Genomic DNA, 18922 nt, shown 5'->3' with positions numbered 1-18922 from the left:
CTTCCACTGACTATCTGTACAATGCACAAGCCAGAAAGAAGGCTATGAAACTATCTACAGACCGCTTACATCCTGGACATAAACTGTTTCAACTTCTTCCCTCAAGATGATGCTGTAGGACAGGGGTGTCAAGCTCAATTTCATTGAGGGCCACATCAGCATTATGGTTCTTCTCAAAGGGCCATTTGCATGTAAGATTATCATGGCTCACAGGGGCCAGATGGGCATGTCTGGGTTGGCAGAGCTGGGTGGTCACAGCTGGGTTGCTGTGACTAGGTAGGTGTGGCTGGGTGGGCATGGCAGGATCAATGCCACTCATTGGGCACTGCTGATTTGGGTCAGCTAGGTAGGGATGGAACAAGTTGCACTGATAACTTTACATGGGGATAATTCAGTGCCCCACAAGCTCATCATTTCCTATGGCTATGTTACTTATTATCTTTCTCATCTGTCCTATTATGTATTTCCTTTGATTCTTATGACTATAACTTGCTGTATCTCATGATTTATATTGACTGCTTTAGTATCCTATGACTATCACTGAGTGTTATATTTATGATTTATGATTTTGGTAATTTATGATTATGACCATCACTTGTTGCTTGTGTGTACACTGAGAACTTATGCACTGGAGACAAATTTCAACAACATTAGCAACAGATATGTTGCTAAAGCACTCAGAATAATAAGAGGATCCCCATGGGTTACGATGGCTTCATTATGCACTAGTTCTAAGTTTCTGAATAATCTTCAGTGAATATATGATGAATTATATTCCTTCTTTCTTGCCTCTCATTAACTGTTTTTTAGTATTCAGATCAGGCCTTAATAGAATAACAAAGCATTTGGGGAGAAAGATGCAGCCCAGTAACCCTGCACTGGAAGATAATATAGAAAAGATCTCCACAGCCACCATATATTTCCCCTTGGTACTCAGATATGTTGGAATAAAGGATAACCAGACACTGCAAAAACATAACAGGCTGAAGAAGATAAACTTGGTCTCATTAAAACTGTCTGGTAAATGCCGTGCTTGGAAAGCCACACAGAAACCAACAATGGCAAGGAAAAGCAGGTACAGCAAGACAGAGTAAAACATGACAGTAGAGCCTTCATTACATCCAAGGATGATTTCATCTGCCACTAAGTTCATATCAGCCTCTGGGTATGGGGGTGAGGTTACAAGCCATATAGCACAAATAGTGATTTGAATGAGGGAACAAGAAAAAACAATGTAATTATCTAATGGTTTCCCGAGCCATTGCCTCATCTTGGATCCTGGTACTGAAGCCATGAAAACTAAAATCACAATGATGGTTTTGGCCAATATACAAGAAATGGCTACTGAGAAGACAATCCCAAAAGCAGTTTGTCTCAAAAAACAGGTTACTTGTTCAGGTTTTCCAATGAATAATAAACTGCAAAGGAATGAGAGCACAAGGGAGATGAGAAGAAGGTAGGTGATATTCTGATTGTTGGCCTTGACTATGGGAGTGTCCTGGTATTTGATGAAGATCCCAAGCACCACAGTGGCAATGCAAGCAAAGACAATTGCTGTAATGGCCAAACTGATACCTAATGTGTCTTCATAAGACAAGTAAACTGTATGTTTTGGAAGACACGAGTCATGGTTGTTGTTTGGATACTGTCCTTCTGGGCATGAAAAACAATCATCCATATCTGTAGAAATGAATGATGAACAGATGAATGAACACATTCTTATTATTACAATATAGAAGATATTGTATTATCATTTTCAAAATAACAGAAAAGTAGATTCTGAGGGGTTGAAGGTTATTCATCTTGAAGATTCCTTAAAGGTGCCATGCTGGCACAGTGGTTAGAATGTAGTATTTCAGCTAATTCTGCCAACTTCCAGCACTTCAATTCCTACTGGCTCAAGATTGACTCAGCCTTCAATCCTTTAGAGATTGGTAAAATGAGGACCCACATTGCTGGGAGCAATATGCTGATTTTGTAAACTGCTTAGAGGGGGCTATAAAGCACTATAAAGTGATATGTACAGTAAGTGCTAAGTCCTAAGAGTTCACTTAAAAGTGAACTCCCAGAGCACAATTTCATTATTTAGTTACAGAACTGTAGTTAGCCTGGCTAATCTGTAAATAGAGGAGATGCATATTTATGGCAATACATGTGATTGGATAGAGCAGAAGAGTTTTTCATTTGATGAAAAAGAACATCAGGCCTCTAAAGAGAAAATTAGGGCAGAAATATATAGATAATGCTAGTTTTCAGAGAACAAGTAAACATTATTTCATAAATATAGAATCTTTCTAGGCCTACTGTTTTACTTGCTTTCCTCTTAGCATTTGTCTGGTTTTTATCAACATTAATTGGCTAGGTGTCTTAAGGCTGAGATGTTAAGGTTCATTTTTCCTGGGAAGGTAATTAGGGGGGAGATAAAATATCTTCCTTTTTTAAACTCATCCCAGTATCCTTGAATTATCTCTGACAGCACATTAAAGTATACAGTGGTACATAAATACTGAATTTATTCTACACAGGTTTTCATGGAAAGGTTAATATTTATAAACTGAAGAAGAAACCTTACCTTTCTGACTTGTAATCATCCCTTCTGGACATTTATAACACTTATAGCAGCAAAATGGCTTTCCTTCTATTTTGGCCTTACTAGAACCAGGGTGACAATGGTCATTACACAGGGAATGTGGTCTTTTCTGAATAAAGGGGATTAAAAAAAGAAATGTCAGTTTGGTAGTTTTGGCATGCTCAGGGGCATTGGCTTTACTCAGACACAGATATTCTGTATGCATTACCTGAGGAGAACCCCACAATGATACATTTTCAGATGACTATGTTGATCACTGTCAACATAATGCTTAGATATCATGGCAAGCATTTACAAGGTTTTGTACATCTTGAATGTAATGTAAGATATCTACTAAGCAATGAATTGTATGAAACAGACAGGAGATTGGGTTCAATTAAACCATATGTTGCCACTTATCAAAGGCAATAGCCACATTCTTCTTAATAACAAGCTCAGCTCCTTGACAATAGAATGGAAGTATTTTACTATTGTCCTCCAGGATACTTTTTTACCAACCTATCCTAAATCTTGGAGTTTTTACTTAGCTATTCCAGTTCTCAATAAGCCTTGTAATTACATATCACACCTTAGAGCAATTTCAATCAAAAGATGACTTCCATTTCTGAAGAGGGCTATTGAAGTTATAGTAGAAACAGTAGGTCATTGCCAGGATTACAGGAAGTCTTTGACCTAAAACCAGTCACTTAATGACAATTTTAACTTATGATGGACTTTTAAAAAGCTACTTATGACCCAAGTGTGCCCAACCGGTTCAGTGAGTATGCGTTTTGCGCATGCACCCAATATTTAGAAAAGTCCTTCTGCTGCAGCCCTGGTGATTAAAACAGCTGATGATCAGCTGTGCTCAAAAACAAGAAAATAAACAAAGAAAAAGGACAGGGGTGGGTGGAGCCAAATGAACACCAGAACTACCAGTTTCCCTAAATCAGTCTGAACCGATAGAATAGCACCCCTGCTTATGACTGTGCTCAAAGTTGAACAAGATAAAAGTGGGATGTTGAGGTGGGAGATGGAGTGGTCAGAATTCTATCTCAGATTTCAAAATATAGAAGAAGAAAAAGGAGAAAACCTGGCTGCGATAATGATAGAAATTTTGGCGGATGCGTTGGAAATTACATAGGAAAAGATGATGGATGGAATAGATGAGGTATACTGAGTCTTTACAAGATATGCGATGAGAAATAAATTACCAAGGGAAGTTCATATTAGATTTACCAAAAAATGCATCAAAACACAAATACTACAAGTTGTAAGAGAGAAGATATTGAAATACAAAGGCAAAGAGATTGTGGTTTTAAAACAAATACCCAGAAGAGTGAGAGAGATGAGAAGAGAATATCGATTCCTGACCAAAATGTTATTGGATAAAGAAGTGAATTATATATGGCTGATTCCAGAAGGATTAATGTTTACGTGGCAAGAACAGAGACATAGAATTGATTCAATTGGGAAAGCAAAACTTTTCTACGCAGAATTTTTTGGAAGGAGAGAAGCAGAGGCAGAGAAAGAGGTCTCATTAATTGAATTTCAAGAGGAACAATTGGAGATTGAAGAAGAGGAAGGTGCAGTAGGTGGACAGGTGGATAGTAAAGAACAGTGTGAAGTGAGATCCACGAGAGCTGTTAGACCTAAATATAAAGCATAATCATGGAAGAAAAAAAATTGATTACAATGAATATAAATGGACTTAATTCAGCTGTTAAAAGAAGGAAAACTTTTCATAAATTAGAGAAATTAAAATTTGATATAATTTGTTTACAAGAAGTACATATTAAAAAGCAACATGAACAATTGTTAGTACAACCAAAATTAGGGAAAATATTTACTTCTTTGACTCAATGTAAGAAAAGAGGAGTGGTTCTATAGATCAAAGAGGTCATCCCAGCAAAATTGATTTATACGGATGAAGACGGAAGAGTATTAATGGTGGAAATAATGGACAATAATATAAAAATACTTTTGATTGCAATTTATGCTCCGAATGATAAACAAGAAGAATTTTATAAAAAATTACACATGAAAATAACTGGACTGGACTATGTTAATATAATTATGATGGGAGACTTTAATGGAATTGTGGACAATAAACTGGATTATATAGCAACAATAACAAAACAAAATAGAAAGACTCTCCCTAAATCTTTTTTTAAAATGACAGATGAATTAACCTTAAAAGATATTTGGAGAGAAAGAAATGTTAAAGCTAAACAATATACTTTTTATTCAAATAAACATTTATCATGGTCCAGATTGGATATGATTTGGATCTCATCAGAATTAATATCTAATATTCAAGAAACAAATATTGAAACAAGTACTTGGGCAGATCATAGCCCAATGACAATTAAATGGAAGGGACAAAAAAAAGATTGAGATGGACGTTAAACAATACTATTTTAAAGGAAAAAGATTTTACACAATGGATGGAGAAAGAATTGGTTTTTTTTCTTTAGGGAAAATAAAAAAGAAGATACTTCATTGCAGAATGTTTGGGATACAATGAAGGCATATGTTAGAGGTTTGATAATAGATTATATAAGAAGAAAGAACATTAGGAAAAGGCAAGCCACTAAGATCTTGGAAGATGAATATAAAAGACTTGAAAAAGAATTACAGAAAATGCCACAGAAAAAGGAAATTAAATTGAAGTTGGATATAACTAAACATAAAATGGAATTAATAGAGAAAGAAGAATTGGCGCAGAAAATTAGAAATGCTAAACAGAATTATTTTGAAGATGCAAACAAACCAGGTAGATGGCTAGCATATAAATTGAGAAAAGAGAAAGAATCAAGAAACATATTGAAGTTAATAGATGATCAAGGTCAAGTTTGTTATGGTAACAAGGAGAAAAAGGAAATTGTTCGAGATTTTTATGGGCAACTATATAAACAAGAGAATATTGATGAAGAAAAAGTTAAACAGTATTTACAGAATGCTAACCTACCGAAGATGCCTAAAGAGATTGAAGAAATGCTAGAAAGCAATATAACAATGATGGAATTAACTGAAGCACTTAAGAAACAAAATAATGGGAAAGCACCGGGTCCAGATGGGCTTCCGGCAGAATTCTATAAAACATTTCAAGAATTATTGAGCATTCCATTGCTTGAAGTTATGAATGAAGCTATGTCAAAGAAGATGATACCTAAAACATGGTCAGAGGCTTATATTACACTTATTCCAAAAGAAGAGGCTGATCCACTGCAAATTAAGAACTATAGACCTATTTCTCTATTAAATGCAGACTATAAAATTTTTGCTTCAATTTTAGCAGAAAGACTTAAAAAATACTTAAATAATTTTATCCACCCAGATCAAAATGGATTTCTGCCAAAGAGACAAATTAGAGATAATATGAGAGTAATCTTGGATACTTTGGAATATTATGAGGCACATCCTGAAAAGCAAATGGCTTTGATATTTCTAGATGCTCAAAAGGCATTTGATAACGTGAACTGGAGATTTATGTTATTACTATTGGAACAGATGGGTTTTGCCAGAAAATTTGTTCAAGCAATAGAAGCCATATACAATAAACAGACAGCAAAGGTAATGATGGAGGGAGAATTTACAGATTTTATTAATATAAGAAAAGGCACAAGACAAGGATGTCCCCTATCCCCTTTGCTATTTGTATTGACTTTGGAAGTGTTGAATAGAAATATTAGAGATGATAAAAGCATAAAAGGAATGAAAATTAAAAAGGAAGAATTTAAACTGCAAGCTTTTGCTGATGACTTAGTCTTTATTTTGGAAGATCCGTTAGAAACAGCTCCAAAGTTATTGGAAAAGATAGAGATATATGGTGAGGTGGCTGGTTTGAAAATAAATAAAGACAAAACAAAGATTTTGACAAAGAACATGCTACTGAGACAAAGAGAAGAACTGGCAGACCTGCTGAAAATCCAAGTTACGAATAAGGTTAAGTATCTGGGGATACATTTGACAGCAAGATGTAGCACATTAAAAGAGAATAATTATATTAAACTTAAACAACAGATAGTTATAGACTTGAAGAAATGGGAAAACTTGCAATTGTCATTAATAGGGAGAATTTCAACAATTAAGATGAATATTTTACCTAGAATCCTATTTCTCTTTCAAACAATACCAATTAGGCTTGGAAAAGACTATTTTGATGATTTAAATAAAATTATGTTGAAGTATATATGGCAAGGTAAGAAAGCGAGAATAAAGCTAAAGCTTTTGCAAGATGCTAGAATTAGAGGAGGTTTTGGTCTGCCCAATTGGGAATTGTACTATCAAGCTGCAAGTTTGATGTGGGTTAAGGAATGGATAACATTAAGAAAGACTAGATTGTTGACATTAGAAGGTCATGACTTGCTGTTGGGTTGGCATGCTTTTTTATAGTATAAGGGAACTAAAACACAGGGTTATTTTAGAAGACATTATATACGGGAGTCTTTGTGGTTAAACTGGGAGAAGATAAAAAGACAATGTTATTTGAAAATTCCAGTTTGGTTATCGACTATTGAAGCATTTTCCTATCCTATAATTTATAAGAAGGAACAAACAGTTAGATATGGGGAACTATTGGATGAAAATGGTGAACATAAATCAATACAAAGTTTAGAGGAACAAGGTATAAAGATGAATTGGTTTTCATATGCGCAAATACATTCAAGGTATGATGAAGATTCTAAAACAGAGGGATTCTATGATAAACAGATTGATCTAGATAAGATTTTGATGGGTACTGATGAGAAGGTGATTAAAAAATTATATGGTTATTTACTGGGAATTAAATTAGAAGAAGAACAAGTTAAAGAAACTATTATTGTTTGGGGGAAGAATTTTGGATATGGGATTGATTTAGAGAAATGGCAAAAATTGTGGTCTCAAAATTATAAAATGACAATGTCAACAGCATATAAGGAAAATTTGTATAAGATGTTTTACAGGTGGCATTTCCCCCCGAAAAGAATAGCAAGAATGTTCAAGAACAAATCTGAAAAATGCTGGAAATGTCATCAGATACCTGGCTCATATTACCATATGTGGTGGACTTGTGAGGACGCTAAAAAATATTGGACTAAAATTCGCATGTGGTTGGAAAAAATGACAAAAAAACGTGTAGATTTGAAACCGGAGTTCTTTTTATTGGGAATCTTACCAGATACATATAGTAAAGATTTGAAATACCTGATTGTAAATGTGTTAACAGCGGCTAGGATTGTATTTGCTAAAAACTGGAAGAATGAGAAAATACCATCACAGGAAGAAATTATTAAGAAAATATTGGAATGTGCTGAGATGAGAAGATTGACATTTGAAATTAGAGAGCAAGAGGATAAACAATTTTATGAAATTTGGGATCTTTTTTATCAGTGGCTAGATGACAGATAATAGAATATTTAGAAAGTTAGATAGCAAGGAATACTTTTATTTTTTCTTTTGCCTATGTTATTTGACATTATATCTATAAAGTGTTATTAGGATAGATTTGGTATGATTATATGATTTGTTATAGAATAAACTGTTTAAAGTATTGTTCTCTGATAAAGCATGAATGAAAAAAAGTATAGTCAAATGATTTATTAATAGCGATATTAGGATATATAAGTTTGGATTGACAATATGAGTTGTTATGTATTATAACTGCAATTGAGACTACGAAATGAATGCACAAAACCGATGAACCAACCGACACACTGTACGTACATAAGAGAGTTGATGTTTTAATGTTTTGTTTGTCTTGTTTGTTTGTAGAAAATCAATAAAATTGTTTTCAAAAAAAAAAAAAAAAGAATAGCACCCCTGCTTATGACTGTGCTCAAAGTTATTACATCTGCCCCCCTCTACAGTCACAGATTGTATTTTTGGCCCTCCTAAAGCCAGTTGCAGCATCCTATGGTCACATGACCAAAATTTTGGTATTCTTTTTCCACTAGTTTCTAAAGTCTCATGTAGATTTCTAATAAAATATGCCTGTTGGATGTTTTGTATTTGCTTAACAACCACATGACTTGCTTTAATATTTCATCAACATGCTTTACTTCCATTGTAAAATGTCATTAAATCAAATCTGTTTGTATGGTGCCTTTTCTTAGGAATACAAGGATTTACTACCAAAATTCCAGACCCAATAGTAAGTCAAGAATGAACTGTATTTAGTATGTACATTAAATTATCTATGCAAAATAGAGCAAATATCTGGTTAAATTTTCTAGTCTATACAGTTGGGTCCTTTAGAATGTTGGCCAATTTTGAGGAGAAAGACAAAAGCAGCATCTTCTTCTGAACTTATTCAGAAGGTGTCATAATATCATTTATTTGCATACTGAACTATGGAGCATATCCCAATTCACAATGTAAATACAATACCCGAATAAGTCTATACTGCTTTAATAGAAGAAAATGTCACATTTTTGTATATTCAGAATGTAGTTTAAACCTTTCCCCAATCTGTGCAAAATATGTACCTGGTTAAACCTTATAGGCCATACAATGGAGTTTCCATGAATGTTGAGTGAAGAGAAAGAGTTAGGTTCTATCCATCCAACTTTGACTTTTGTAAATGTGTTATTTGCATAGGTGACCCAGTTGAAAATATCAAAGCCAGTGATTATATGCCCTTTGTCATCAAAGGAGATATTTTCTCCAGCACTGTTCATAAAGGATGTACTTCTTATAAATTTGTGGAGCTAAATTGGAGAAAGAGAATTATTCTGGGAGAACCTTCATAATAATCCTAACACACTTTAAAACTAAGATGAATAATTTTGGGGGAGAAAATCAACTGAAGAATGGAAAAAGAGAAGGAGAAATCATTGAAGTCAGTTACCTAGGCAGAGTAGTGACACCAACTGAAATGTTTTGTAGATATATTTGGAAGACTAATTACTTTTAATGTACTAGAAACTGTTCTGGTTTAGTTTAGTTTAGTTTATTGTCATTGCACCTCCTACAATGAAATCAAACATTATCTTCAGTGCATATCATGAGCATGAAAATAAATACAAACACACATCTTTCACATGCCTCACATTGAACTGAAAATCCCCAACTCTGCACCAACATTGCACTATGCAGTAGAATTCAAAAGAGCTACTGCCCTGGGTTAGAAGCTGTTTTTCAGCCTATTTGTGCTTGTTTTTATTATTCTGTACCATCTGCCAGATGGTAATAGTTCAAAAAAAGGTTGCTCAGGATGAGATGTATCTTTGAGAATGTTTTGAACTTTTTGAAGGCAGTAGGAGCTAAGATCTTCCAAAGAGGGAAGAGGGCAACCAATGATTTTCTTGGCAATGACGTTAACCCTCTGGAGTGCTTTCCTATCTGCCACTGTGCAATTGGCAAACCATACAGAGGTGCAGTAAGTTAAGATACTCTCTATGGTGCAGCAGTAGAAGTGTGCGGTCTTTCCCTCTTCTTTAGGGTTTATATCATGTAACCAAAATGAGCTATTTTTCATCCAGTTTTGACAATGGAAACTTTACAATTCAAAACTAATAATATATTGATAGAGAATGGTTATTATAGGTTAACAAACAAAATATTTAAAAGTATTATGATAAACATTACATTTTTCTTCTTTTATATTTCTTTCCTGATGCTTCTGGGAAACTTTTTGTCCCTATATCTTTTCTTCCCATATTTAACTATCTACACTATCTCCTTCCTCCTAGAGCAGGGTGGTAGACTAGAAAACCTCCAAGATCATTTCCAACTTTATTATTCTGTTTTTGCTCAACCTTGCTTTGGAAGATACCTGCCAGGCTTTTTCTTGTCTCATGTTTTTCATCTTTGCTCTTTCTTTTGATGTGGAAGAAGTCATTGCACACAAAGCATGTGCCATAATGTAAACCGCATTGTAGATACTATAGCTGTGACCAGACAGGTTTGTGTCAAACAGGGTCACAGGTAGACTTTCCAGTTTTTCCTCTCCAGTGCAAATCTGCACCTCTCTCTTTTTTAGAATGGAATTTGGGAAATCACAATTAAATGCATCTTGCCAGAAGATTCTGATAAAGCCATCTTTATTTTCTGAAAGGGGGTTTCTTTTGTTCAGAAATTTCTGGAATCCCTGAGGGTAATTTGTATGAACAGCAAATGAGAATGCTCCATGGAAAAAATGTATTTCCCAATCTCTTTGAATTCTAGAAGAAGCAAAATCCATCTGGGCAGTCATAATCAACACTCGGCTTTCAATTTTTACATCATAAAATTTCAAGAATTGGAAAAGTATTCTTAGGACACTAACAGTTTCTATTTCACCTTGTATAATAACAGTATTGACAGTACTTCCTATGACAATGCGTGATGTTGCAAACCATGCCATTCCATTTTCAGCAATGTTACTGGAAAAAGTTATTCTGGGCATTGTTTCTAAGAAGTCCACACAGACACCCTTCCGAGAATATAAGGGAAGGATATGCTGTACAAAAAAAATCTCCACTGTCATCATTATCAGCAATCACACCAATCCAGGTCCATTTCAAATGCAGTAGTAACTCAACAATCCCCAAATAGTGGTGGGTCACATTGGGAAACATCTGGTGAAAATAATCTTCTTTGGTTTTGTCATTTATTGTTGGAAAAGACCCATATAAGATCTTGGGGAAAAAACGTGGGAGGAGGACAGACAAAATCAAAATGAATCTTCTCATAAGTTTAGTAAAAAGACAAACTATTATAAATGGTTTCATTTTTTCTATTTCATATTTTCTCTTATATATTTTTCTAAACACTTATTATTGCCTATGACAAATTTCCACAGATACTTCAGGAAATAGGATGTATTCTTAAGACCTTTGGCTTTCAAACAGCATTGATTGCAACTTTAAAACATTCTAAAGTTTTTTTTTCAAAAACTCCCAATTAATGTTTCTCAGACAAATATAGAATTTATGTTGACATATAGATGGACTGTTGCAAATTGTCCTTCCTTAACAAGGTTAAATTACCATTGGATTCCCCCCCCCAAAAAAAAAAATAAAGGTTGTTGCAAGTCAGTTCTGTAATTCAGATAGTTTCACTCCGTCTGGCGTCACATGTCTGCATTGAGGACATTGGGCAACCAATTCATTTTTACAGTTGATTGTAGTAGTCCATGTTCACATGACACAAGTTACAATGTTACTTGCAGGAAACTGATTGACCCAACAGAACTTACACCTGTTGTGACTTAGGACAAAAAATATCCAGGATCCCCTACAGTCACAAACTGAGGATTACTTGTATTCTAATTTACTATAAATATGAAAACATGTGCCAGATTTTTCAGCACCTGTAGATTGATCAACTACTTTTTCAATGTTTCAGAAACGCATCATCAATCCACTAATACAATTTCCATTCTCTATCTCCCATTTACAAAAATACCTTAACTACAATGACACTCAATATTTCAAACCATTTTTTACCTGTGGAATCTTGTAGGGGCTCAAGATGTTTGTCATGTGGAGTGAGACTTCAGAAGTAGGTCCCCCAATGACTCCCATAATCCTATTCTGAATATCACATTTGTAGTTAGGGATGAATTTGTCCTGAGTGGTTAGAAGTTCCATTGAGGCAAGATAGGTCCATATTGGCGAAAAATAGCTATTTAAGATATGGAAGCCCAAACTGATATTGGGTAAGAGTTGAGTATTCTCATTGAGTTCCTTCACAGCAAATACCAAGGCCAGGATGTGCTGGTAATTCTGAGTGAACATTCTAAGTTATGGACAATAGATCTTATTACTAATTCTATCTTGATACCATCATTTTTGTAACTGGCTTAAAAATAAGAGACTAACTGTATGGAATAGGTTTGAAACATACTATGTAAGAAATACAAGCCAATGGATAAAATTCATCATAAAAATATAACAAAATGTTCCAAATATGAAAAGACAAAACACAGATATTGTTTTTCTTCATGTGTAAAACAATTGGACACAGTCTTCTGTTAAAGCAGGAGAAATTGAGATAAGAATATATAACTGCTCTACAGATTTTTTAAAGAGTAAAATAGCAAATTTATATGAAACTACCTGTCTGGAAAGACTTGAATTAATTGAAAGAGAGCAAAGAGGATATCAATCTTTTAAAAAATTAAAAGGAAAAAAGATAAGACAATCATGCTGGCTTCTACATGTGATTCAAATAAAAATGAAGAAGAGTTTTATAATATACTGCAAATCAGCAGATATTAAAAAGGGAGAACCAAAAATATTATATTTTGCTTTCTCTTTTCTTTTTGCATTCTTTTCTGCTTATTAGGTTGTTTATTTTAATATTGTAAACTTGCTTTGCCCAACTCTTTTTCCCTATTAATATATAATATACAATATAAAGGATATCTGTATTTTTGATTATGTTCATTATATTCTAACTTTATATACATATATACAGGAAAAGATTAGATTAGATGAGAGATGAGAGAGAGAAAGAGAAAGAGAAAGATATACCATTTTTCCCCAGATAAATATATTTCTCCTAGAGTTGCATTTAGTATATTTTTCTTTAGTGGTTTTCAGTCTTTTGAACTAGAAGATAATTTTTATATTATATGTGATTATGTCTAACATTCATGCTAGGAGATGATAACAGGAAGCTTCTGAATGCTGAAGATATTGTCATACCTTTGCAATTTGCAATCAAGAAAAATAAAAAAAATAGAAATTTTTTTATATTGCAAAGTACTAAATAAAATCTGCCATCTTCTTCTCTTTTTTTAATCTAATTTGGAGCTCTGGATTAAACTCCTACATGAATATTACTACTGTGTAATCTATCAATCTAGACATATAAAAGAGGTATTTTATTTTTCAGCCTAAGCTACTTACAAAAGGCCATCAAAAGTTTCGTCAGAAGGTGGTTTCTGAAATGTTACTGGACTTGAGAAAATGTAGACTTGAGAGGTAATGCTAGCGATGATAAAATCCCCAGGCTGGTAATACTTGTGGACAATAGGCAGAGGTGCCTTAATAGGACACTTAGCTAGAGGAATCTTTCTCTGGCCATAAAGTACAACTACTAGGACTGTCATCAGTGTTAAATATAACATGACTTTAACTGAGAGTCTTCTTGTTTTTTTCCAAATAGTTTGACCCTTTATTGATTTGTTTTTAATACTGCTAATTCATATGGCATCACTAAGCTGATTGAAAGCCAGAATCATATAGAATCAACTGCCAATAATCCTAGTAGTGTAGTTCTCCCTTTCTCATCCTTCACAAACAGAAACAATGAGATCATTATTCATCTGAATGAAACATGAAATATTAGTACATTTGACTTTTCACTTATTCTTCTGTCCTAAGGGAATGTTAATGAACCAGGAAGTTACGTACAGTATTAATTGTGGTTATTTCATAATTACAGTGAGACAGGGAATACTTACCAATTTTGAATTCTTTGTATTGTTAAAATGTTTCAGAGCTCAACATTTGACCTTGATAACATACCAGCTGGCATCTTCCCAATCTATTTCTTTGAAAGAATTATCTATAGCACTGCCTGCCCTCTGTAATGAGGTTATTCCCACATTTAGGACATCCCCAACTCTGTTGATTTTTGTATGTATACAACTTTCTCTTTCTGCATGTTTGTGTGTGTCCATGTGTGTGTGTGTGTGCATGTGTGTGTGTGCACACATGTATGCACTCAACCCCCCCCCCCACACACATACAGTGTCTATTCATAGTGTACAGTATACAAAAAAAAATATGAAAGAGAAAATGTATGACAATGGAAGAAAACACAATTATGTCCTACAATTATGTTTCTATTTACCATCTCATACCTTTCCCTATGCCCATATAATGGATGTACCACTGTAGAAAATTGTAAAACAAATGGAAGTTTTCCAATTGCACCAATTATATTTATTCTTGAAAGAAGTTCCTTATGGTTTAATTAAACTATAGCAAGCCCAAGAGATTGAAGAGCCACCACTAGGGAGATGGGTCCAAATGCTACGTGTGGGAATGGAAGGAATATGATCTTAAAAATAGCTTTAAAAACTTAAGGTGCAGTCAGAACAATCTTGAACTGAACACACTCAAAGCGGTAAAGATCATAGTAGATTTTAGGAGGCCCTGCTATTGTACCACCTGTTACACTGCTGGATAACACAGATTCAACACAGAGGAGACCTTCAGGTTTCTAGGTTCTATCTCCGGAATTAAAATAGACACCTAACATCAAAACCATCATCAAAAAAGCACAATGAAGAGTGTTCTTCCTGCACCAATTCAGAAAGCTCAGACTGCCCAAGGACCTGCTGATACAGTTCTAGAAAGGAATTATTGAATCTGTCATTTGTACCTCTATAACTGTCTGATTTGGCACAGCAACCAAACAAGACAGATACAGATTTCAATAGACAATTAGAACTGCAGAAAAAATAATTACAATCAGCCTGCCTTCCACTGACTATCTGTACAATGCACAAGCCAGAAAGAAGGCTATGAAACTATCTACAGACCGCTTACATCCTGGACATAAACTGTTTCAAATTCTTCCCTCAAGATGATGCTATAGGACAGGGGTGTCAAGCTCAATTTCATTGAGGGCCACATCAGCATTATGGTTCTCCTCAAAGGGCCATTTGCATGTAAGATTATGATGGCTCACAGGGGCCAGATGGGCGTGTCTGGGTAGGCAGAGCTGGGTGGTCACAGCTGGGTTGCTGTGACTAGGTAGGTGTGGCTGGGTGGGCATGGCAGGATCAATGCCACTCATTGGGCACTACTGATTTGGGCCAGCTAGGTAGGGATGGAACAAGTTGCACTGATAACTTTACATGGGGATAATTCAGTGCCCCACAAGCTCATCATTTCCTATGGCTATGTTACTTATTATCTTTCTCATCTGTCCTATTATGTATTTCCTTAGATTCTTATGAATATAACATGCTGTATCTCATGATTTATATTGACTGCTTTAGTATCCTATGACTATCACTGAGTGTTATATTTATGATTTATGATTTTGGTAATTTATGATTATGACCATCACTTGTTGCTTGTCTGTACACTGAGAACTTATGCACTGGAGACAAATTTCAACAACATTAGCAACAGATATGTTGCTAAAGCACTCAGAATAATAAGAGGATCCCCATGGGTTACGATGGCTTCATTATGCACTAGTTCTAAGTTTCTGAATAATCTTCAGTGAATATATGATGAATTATATTCCTTCTTTCTTGCCTCTCATTAACTGTTTTTTAGTATTCAGATCAGGCCTTAATAGAATAACAAAGCATTTGGGGAGAAAGATGCAGCCCAGTAACCCTGCACTGGAAGATAATATAGAAAAGATCTCCACAGCCACCATATATTTCCCCTTGGTACTCAGATATGTTGGAATAAAGGATAACCAGACACTGCAAAAACATAACAGGCTGAAGAAGATAAACTTGGTCTCATTAAAACTGTCTGGTAAATGCCGTGCTTGGAAAGCCACACAGAAACCAACAATGGCAAGGAAAAGCAGGTACAGCAAGACAGAGTAAAACATGACAGTAGAGCCTTCATTACATCCAAGGATGATTTCATCTGCCACTAAGATCATATCAGCCTCTGGGTATGGGGGTGAGGTTACAAACCATATAGCACAAATAGTGATTTGAATGAGGGAACAAGAAAAAACAATGTAATTATCTAATGGTTTCCCGAGCCATTGCCTCATCTTGGATCCTGGTACTGAAGCCATAAAAACTAAAATCACAATGATGGTTTTGGCCAATATACAAGAAATGGCTACTGAGAAGACAATCCCAAAAGCAGTTTGTCGCAAAAAACAGGTTACTTGTTCAGGTTTTCCAATGAATAATAAACTGCAAAGGAATGAGAGCACAAGGGAGATGAGAAGAAGGTAGGTGATATTCTGATTGTTGGCCTTGACTATGGGAGTGTCCTGGTATTTGATGAAGATCCCAAGCACCACAGTGGCAATGCAAGCAAAGACAATTGTTGTAATGGCCAAACTGATGCCTAATGTGTCTTCATAAGACAAGTAAACTGTATGTTTTGGAAGACACGAGTCATGGTTGTTGTTTGGATACTGTCCTTCTGGGCATGACAAACAATCATCCATATCTGTGTAGAAATGAATGATGAACAGATGAATGAACACATTCTTATTATTACAATATAGAAGATATTGTATTATCATTTTCAAAATAACAGAAAAGTAGATTCTGAGGGGTTGAAGGTTATTCATCTTGAAGATTCCTTAAAGGTGCCATGCTGGCACAGTGGTTAGAATGTAGTATTTCAGCTAATTCTGCCAACTTCCAGCACTTCAATTCCTACTGGCTCAAGATTGACTCAGCCTTCAATCCTTTAGAGGTTGGTAAAATGAGGACCCACATTGCTGGGAGCAATATGCTGATTTTGTAAACTGCTTAGAGGGGGCTATAAAGCACTATAAAGTGATATGTACAGTAAGTGCTAAGTCCTAAGAGTTCACTTAAAAGTGTAGATCAGAGCACAATTTCATTATTTAGTTACAGAACTGTAGTTAGCCTGGCTAATCTGTAAATAGAGGAGATGCATATTTATGGCAATACATTTGATTGGATAGAGCAGAAGAGTTTTTCATTTGATGGAGAAGAACATCAGGCCTCTAATGAGAAAATTAGGGCAGAAATATATAGATAATGCTGGTTTTCAGAGAACAAGTAGACATTATTTCATAAATTTAAAATCTTTCTAGGCCTACTGTTTTACTTGCTTTAGTTTGGACAGTCTATGCCTTCCTCTTAGCATTTGTATGGTTTTTATCAACATTAATTGGCTAGGTGTCTTAAGGCTGAGATGTTAAGGTTCATTTTTCCTGGGAAGGTAATTAGGGGGAAGATAAAATATCTTCCTTTTTTTAACTCATCCCAGTATCCTTGAATTATCTCTGACAGCACATAAAGTATACAGTGGTACATAAATACTGAATTTATTCTACACAGGTTTTCATGGAAAGGTTAATATTTATAAACTGAAGAAGAAACCTTACCTTTCTGACTTGTAATCATCCCTTCTGGACATTTATAACACTTATAGCAGCAAAATGGCTTTCCTTCTATTTTGGCCTTACTAGAACCAGGGTGACAATGGTCATTACACAGGGAATGTGGTCTTTTCTGAATAAAGGGGATTAAAAAAAGAAATGTCAGTTTGGTAGTTTTGGCATGCTCAGGGGCATTGGCTTTACTCAGACACAGATATTCTGTATGCATTACCTGAGGAGAACCCCAGAATGATACATTTTCAGATGACTATGTTGATCACTGTCAACATAATGCTTAGATATCATGGCAAGCATTTACAGGGTTTTGTACATCTTGAATGTAATGTAAGATATCTACTAAGCAATGAGTTGTATGAAACAGACAGGAGATTGGGTTCAATTAAACCATATGTTGTCACTTATCAAAGGCAATAGCCACATTCTTCTTAATAACAAGCTCAGCTCCTTGACAATAGAATGGAAGTATTTTACTATTGTCCTCCAGGATACTTTTTTACCAACCTATCCTAAATCTTGGAGTTTTTACTTAGCTATTCCAGTTCTCAATAAGCCTTGTAATTACATATCACACCTTAGAGCAATTTCAATCAAAAGATGACTTCCATTTCTGAAGAGGGCTATTGAAGTTATAGTAGAAACAGTAGGTCATTGCCAGGATTACAGGAAGTCTTTGACCTAAAACCAGTCACTTAATGACAATTTTAACTTATGATGGACTTTTAAAAAGCTACTTATGACCCAAGTGTGCCCAACCGGTTCAGTGAGTATGCGTTTTGCGCATGCACCCAATATTTAGAAAAGTCCTTCTGCTGCAGCCCTGGTGAGTAAAACAGCTGATGATCAGCTGTGCTCAAAAACAAGAAAATAAACACAGAAAAAGGACAGGGGTGGGTGGAGCCAAATGAACACCAGAACTACCAGTTTCCCTAAATCAGTCTGAACCGATAGAATAGCACCCCTGCTTATGACTGTGCTCAAAATTATTACATCTGCCCCCCTCTACAGTCACAGATTGTATTTTTGGCCCTCCTACAGCCAGTTGCAGCATCCTATGGTCACATGACCAAAATTTTGGTATTCTTTTTCCACTAGTTTCTAAAGTCTCATGTAGATTTCTAATAAAATATGCCTGTTGGATGTCTTGTATTTGCTTAACAACCACATGACTTGCTTTAATATTTCATCAACATGCTTTACTTCCATTGTAAAATGTCATTAAATCAAATCTGTTTGTATGGTGCCTTTTCTTAGGAATACAAGGATTTACTACCAAAATTCCAGACCCAATAGTAAGTCAAGAATGAACTGTATTTGGTATGTAAATTAAATTATCTATGCAAAATA

General features: G+C 35.0%; 2 protein-coding genes across 2 annotated transcripts; both read right to left on the bottom strand.

Annotated features, from left to right (window-relative positions):
- Window positions 1–1678, bottom strand: LOC148129254 (vomeronasal type-2 receptor 26-like). Its single transcript, XM_087945132.1, has one exon. The coding sequence runs from the start codon at window positions 1676–1678 to the stop codon at window positions 770–772; it is 909 nt and encodes a 302-aa protein (XP_087801258.1). The 3' UTR covers window positions 1–769.
- Window positions 1679–14769: 13091 nt separating this feature from the next.
- Window positions 14770–16650, bottom strand: LOC148129253 (vomeronasal type-2 receptor 26-like). Its single transcript, XM_087945718.1, has one exon. The coding sequence runs from the start codon at window positions 16646–16648 to the stop codon at window positions 15740–15742; it is 909 nt and encodes a 302-aa protein (XP_087801844.1). The 5' UTR covers window positions 16649–16650; the 3' UTR covers window positions 14770–15739.
- Window positions 16651–18922: the final 2272 nt, after the last annotated feature.

This window comes from Notechis scutatus, chromosome Z (assembly GCF_049901735.1).
Source record: "Notechis scutatus isolate UNSWTSFEM ecotype Mainland chromosome Z, rNotScu1.2, whole genome shotgun sequence".
NCBI classification, from domain to species: domain Eukaryota; kingdom Metazoa; phylum Chordata; class Lepidosauria; order Squamata; family Elapidae; genus Notechis; species Notechis scutatus.
This window is presented reverse-complemented; position numbering and strand designations above follow the sequence as displayed.

Coding starts and splice junctions, on each gene's coding strand:
- LOC148129254 (XM_087945132.1), bottom strand. CDS start 1,678: ATGGATGATTGTTTTTCATGCCCAGAAGGACAGTATCCAAACAACAAC.
- LOC148129253 (XM_087945718.1), bottom strand. CDS start 16,648: ATGGATGATTGTTTGTCATGCCCAGAAGGACAGTATCCAAACAACAAC.